Consider the following 5892-nt stretch of genomic DNA (forward strand, 5'->3'; position numbering starts at 1 on the left):
GTCGAGCTCTCTATCACTTGGGGATGCTTTGATGCTGCAATAACTACATGTCCAGTAACCACTGATTTATCTGCTTTTCAGGGCCATATTTGAAGTAGATGGAGTCTTATGAATATGTGCCCCAAAGTGAATATAAGCAATATCAGTGAATTGATTTAAAGTTTAATGAAATCACTGCTGTGCTACAAGGTAGTTACACTCAACAGGTAGACAGTTTACAAAAAATAACCCAAGACATCCGTTTCTTAAAGCCCAATACCGGCCTCCCACTCTTCACTTTGCTGGTTGTCTTGTGTCACACGGGCATTGCCCCCATAAGGCTACTAGCTCATCTTTGCCTTTTTCACGCATGCCTCACTGACACACAAAGTGCAATGTCTGTAGCTTGAGAAGCAGCCTGAGTTCTTGGGTTCCCAGATTTCAGAGTTTAAATCACAAAGCAGCCTGAGAGTCCTGGGCTGCTTTTTATTTTTCTCAAAAGGTGAGAAGAATCAGGGCTGGAAAACTGGAGGCAGAAGGAACACTGAGGCCATGAGGCTATGACTTGCCTTTGGGTATCTCAGCTGTGAAGAGGAAACAACAGTGTGCACTGACGGTGGCCTGAGTCCATGGCATGTAGGAAGTGGAAGGCTGAAGAGAGGGACTGAGGGAAGGACTATGGGTGGAGAACTCTATCATTCTTCCTGATCTAACTCTGGCTGGGCAGCCCAGCCAGCAAAATTTCACAGTTACAGTTCATTCATACCCTCATCGATGAACTTCTTTAAATCTCTCTCTTCTATAAGAAAAGGTCCTTCATCTGACTGGTGAGAATAAATGGTTTAAAAATACAAATATTTGAGGTAAATGTGTATATACATATATATACATATATGTATATATCACAGTCAGTCAATAAATTAGGTTCCTCAGATTATTCTTTTGAGCAGAGAAGTAGTTCTAGGCACAAGGGAAAAGTTGGGCAGGACTTGAACAAGGCTCAGGAAGGAAGTGGGGCAGGAAGAGGCTACAGATATGAGCAGGGCAATGCTGCAGAATTTGAGTGTTTTAGAGTGAGAAATGCTTTTCTTACTGTGTCTCATTTTGGTTTTCATGGTGACTTCATCAACTCCAAACAAATGGAGAGTAAAAGACGCTTAGGAGACTTGTCCGTAACCGTATGAATGGGCGTTCAGGATTATAATGCTGCAGTCCATGTCTGTTACTGAGCTGCACTTGATATTTGGCTGCTTCTCTATCTTCTTGGAATTAATGAGTTTTGTACATATTTTAATTTGCAAAAGAATGTATGTGTAACTTAACTCAAAGTCTCATGCTGTTCAACTATTCAATTAATATTCAACAGAAATTTTTAATGTTTTTCAACCAATTTGGCAATACATAAAAAGTCACATTACATTGACTACATAGACAAAAATTGCTAGCCAAGATCATTAACTTTTATAAAGATTTTGAAAACTCCACTTTAGAACCCACAAAGGTGGTTCAATAATTTTCAAAATTGTACTTCATGTCTTTAAATGGAAAAGGGTTTTGCTTCTTCTTGTCATCATTATTTGCTGTTCCCATTTTGTTTTGGGTTTTTTGGAACATGGTCTCCTGCTGTCCAGGTTGCTCTCAAACTTGCTGGGTAGCTGAGGATGAATTTAAAGTCCTTGTCTTCCTGCCTCTACCTTCCGAGTGCTTTACCTCATTTTAAATATAAAAGATCTTTGGCTTTTGTTCAAAATAATTGTCTTCTCAGATCACAGTATGAATGGTGCTGATTATGAAGACATGCTTATACCTGCTGTCTACAGCAGGATTCTCAGAAACTTAGAACTACAGAGGGCAAGATGTCACTTGGGAATTTTCCTTCTTCTGATGCTGTTCACACAAGTTGACATCAGTGTTGCCACTCCCAGAAGCTTCCCCTCTGATCTTCTCTACTGGATTCTCTTCCCCAGAACGCTTTGCTCTCTCCTGCATCACTATAACTCCTGAATTTCCATGCCTCCGTGCTGGAGAGAAGGTTTCTTTTACTATGCAATAGCAAACTGCAGATATAAAGTTTTTTTTGAAGTTTTCATTCATGAGTGCATAGACAATGGGATTGCAGATAGAGTTGAAAAATCCAATTATTTGCACTATAGCAAAAATCATCTTGATTGTGACATCATCATATTCCTTTTCAAAATTACCTGAAATAAAGTAGTACTTTAGAATGGTTATTGTTTTTATCAAGAAAAGTCTTTGTATTTACCAAAGACTTAAACTTGTTCAACTGGCTATGGGCATGAAATTTTCTTATGGCTACTTTGGGAGAAACATCTGACATCTGAATACCTGCCCCCCCCATGTAATAAGTATTTACTCTGTGCATAAGTGGGTGCCCAGCAAGCATTATGGGACTCACAACATTCAGTTCAATGACCCCAAGCTTCATGTACCCTAGATGTAACAATTTCTCTTCAAAGGTTCACCAGAGTTTCAGAAACACAATCGTGCTGAATTCCAGGTAATCAGAGAGAATACACCAAGGATCTGACTGAAATCCTAGGTACTATTAAATTCACAAAGTACAAACAAGGTTCTAAACACAGACCACTCCAGAGATGCCACACTTCCCCCCATGGTAAACATCTTAGGGAGAGGAGAGGTAGCATGGGAGACTTTCTTTTGTCTTTTGTAATTATTAAAGACATAGTCCTACTCATGCATAATTGCCTACCACTTAATGATCTAGTGTTCTTTAATATACAAAAGAAACACTCAGTGTTTGACACTTGATTACCCAAGTGAATGCCAATCAGTTTCCATTATTTCTTGTCTATTCTAGAAGATAACTAGAAATCCTTCCCAAAGAGAGTGACAGGCACTCACTGTATTCAATCATCATGTGAACAACATGGAAAGGCGCCCAGCACACAGCAAAGAGGGCCACCACAGTCACCATCATGACCACAGCCCGCTTCTTCTTCCTAGACCCATAAAGAAACACAGGGTCAATTAACTTGCCTTGGCAAATATGTCAGATTGATAGCAAATATATTCATGCTTGAGCCTATTTCGGTCACGACGCTTTTCCAAATGTTGGTGAAGTTCATGAAGCTCTCTGTAGGCTGATTTCATCTTTTCTCATTGATTTTTATCCCCAAACTTACAGTCTTCATATCCTAAACATCCTTGTGATGTGTGTTCATCATAGGTCGGGAACTCTGCTAGACTACTGACTTGGGTTATGTCATTAGTCTTCCCGGTAAGTCACTGGACAGATGGCAGAAAATGAACCCCAGAGAAGATTAATTCACAGTCAAGCCACTAATAAGGGATGCTGTAATAATGGCTTACAAAATGGACAGAATCTGGAGAAATGGTTATTTAGCCTTGCAACTCAAAATCTATTGTTTGTAATGTAAACATGCTCACTGGTCCAGGTGCTCTTGTGACCTGGGCATCTGACCATGATCCCTGGAAATCCCACTTTTCCTTCCATCCAAGATGAATGAATGTGGGTGTGCTTGAATTCACATTCGAAGCACTGAACACAGCATTTTCATATTTGTATCCTTATTGAAATTGGTGAGAACTGAGAAGGCTTGACACTGTGTGTATGACATGTTTTAAAACCTAAGAATCAAAGGGCTTGCAAGATTCTCTGAGAAGGGTGGAGCCAAGCTTGTATTTCCCCAAATGATACTAGGGAAACAGTTTTGAATAAAAGTATGGGTGAGGCCTGGCTCAGGAGCACAGTTCCATTAGAGGGAACAGATCTGGGAGCTCAGTTTCACTCTTGGCTATTAAAACTTAATGCTAAGACTCAGGCTGATTCTTAATTCAGGTACAACTCTAATGTGGCTTCTTAACACCACAGGATGTTATTTAGGTGTCTGGATTTAAGTTTAGGAATGTCACTTCAGTGATAAAGTTTTAATTCATAGTGTGTTTAAAACAGTTTATACCTGAAATGCTGAATATCAATACTTAGGAAATGTGATGAGCCTAGAGAATAAAATTGAAACTCAGTCTTTTATTATGCTGAAATATTATGGTTAACCAGGGATTCAAGCTAATTCATTCCTCAAAAACATTTACATATGTAAAAGATCTACACATTTGCTTGTTACTTTCAGTCTAAAAGTCCTTATTTATCGTCTGTTATTTCAGTCTGATGACCCTTCTGAGGAAGTGGTACAACTAATTTTACAACGCAGAGGTGTACAGTCCCTGGGCTCTTAAGGCTGGAAATATTTTCTTTACACAAACTGGACGCTAGAGGTCACTGCACAATTAAAGAACTAATCCCATCAGCTCATGAGGCATCTCCATCTAGGGTATTATTTGATTTGGTTTTAATGGTCATTCAACTAAGCTTGTCACGGGTATTACAAATATCATAATAGTAAATTTTGATTTAAAATGAATAAGATGACATATCACAGCCTTAAGGTAAAAACCCAAGGTGTCAGCTGCCATCATTTAAATAAGCATACCCTGGCTTCAAAGGGCCTTCATGGAATCTCATGTATTTTAACATGAGAATGTTCCAGCAGGGGGAAATAAGGACAGATGTTCCTGTGTGCCCTTGTACATGTGAGGAACTCAGGCTCTTCTGCAGCAAGGATCAGACCTATAGAAATATACCATGTTGCTGGAAGTGAGGGAGGAGAGCTTCCTAAGACCACTGGGTCCTGACACTACCCCACACCTGTTCCTGCCAAGCCGTATTTACACACAGATGAAAACATAATGGTGTTACACATTGCAGGGGAATTCTACCCATAGCCCTGCCTTCTGTTTGAATCGCTGCTGACCTTGGCCTTTCTTTCTACTACAGAAAGCCCTATGATTTCAAGTCAGTTCATGCTTACAATTTGAATTACAAATGACGTTCAGGCTAAATTACTTAGGGGTTCTGGGATCCCTGGCAACTGTCCCTTCCAGCACAACTAATAAAACAATTTTTAAACAGACCTGGCTATTTTGAACATTTCTTTTCCGTGAATAGTTCGAAGCACTGAACCGTCGCCTACTCTTTTCTTGATCCAAAGTTCATAACCGATTTTACCGTAGAGGACCAGCATCAACAGAAGAGGCAGGAGGAAGAGGATAACAAGGATGAAGGTGGTATAGATTTTCTGGTGCGTGGGGCTCGTCCACTCTTCCAAGCAGCAGATGTGTTCTTTTTCATATAGGAAGTCGTACTTAATCTTTACGGTAAGAATAATTCCGTTATAAAAGCCAGTAATTAGTGTCAAAAGAAGAGGAAGCAGCCAAGTCTTATTTTATTGTGGCATTTTTAAGACTTTTCAAATTGCCACTGATATAACTTTGAAATGTGAATCCACTTTGCTGTTTTGTTTTAAAACGTCAATTTCCCTCTGGACTGCTTAAGGATTTAATTCCCACTTTGTGATTTTTTTTTTGTTGTTGTTGTTGTTGTTCTTTTTGAAGCAGGGTCTCCCTGTGGCCCCAGCTGTCCTGGAACTCACTATGTAGACCAGGCTGGCCTTGAACTCACAGAGATCCGCCTGCCTCTGCCTCCCAAGTGCTGGGACTACAGGCATGCGCCACCACGCCCAGCGTGATTTTTAAATGGAATAGAAGTCTGTTTATTTTGACTTTCTTTTTTACCTTTCTTAACGTGTATTCCCATAAACCACAAGTTTTTAATTGGCTGAAAGAGCACAATTGCTTAATCATGCATCGAAAAATACTATATATTCAACGCTTGCCACTCTAGGGTCAATGAAGCTGGCATGTTTTGCTTTCTCAACTGTTGATGAAACAAACATAGCAAGCATTAATCTTCCTCAAAGTAAGAGGCACTGAGCCATATTTCCGCTATCATTTCATGTCAATGACCAGATTGCTTAAAAAGATATTTAAAAGGCAACTGGTAGCTTTTTAATT

The 5892-nt window shown here is 39.6% G+C and overlaps 1 protein-coding gene across 1 annotated transcript in view; it reads right to left on the bottom strand.

Annotated features, from left to right (window-relative positions):
• Positions 1 to 1821: 1821 nt before the first annotated feature.
• Positions 1822 to 5892, bottom strand: part of Qrfpr (pyroglutamylated RFamide peptide receptor) — an 87597-nt gene continuing 83526 nt past the window's right edge. Inside the window, exons 4-6 of the mRNA XM_008844666.1 lie at positions 4954 to 5189; positions 2863 to 2960; positions 1822 to 2180 (exon numbers count right to left, since the gene is read on the bottom strand). Coding sequence (XP_008842888.1) covers positions 1822 to 2180; positions 2863 to 2960; positions 4954 to 5189 — 693 coding nt within the window. The remainder of the gene's footprint in view (positions 2181 to 2862; positions 2961 to 4953; positions 5190 to 5892) is intronic.

The sequence above is a fragment of the Nannospalax galili genome, unplaced genomic scaffold (genome assembly GCF_000622305.1).
Source record: "Nannospalax galili isolate Female #2095 unplaced genomic scaffold, S.galili_v1.0 scaffold441, whole genome shotgun sequence".
NCBI classification, from domain to species: Eukaryota; Metazoa; Chordata; class Mammalia; order Rodentia; family Spalacidae; genus Nannospalax; species Nannospalax galili.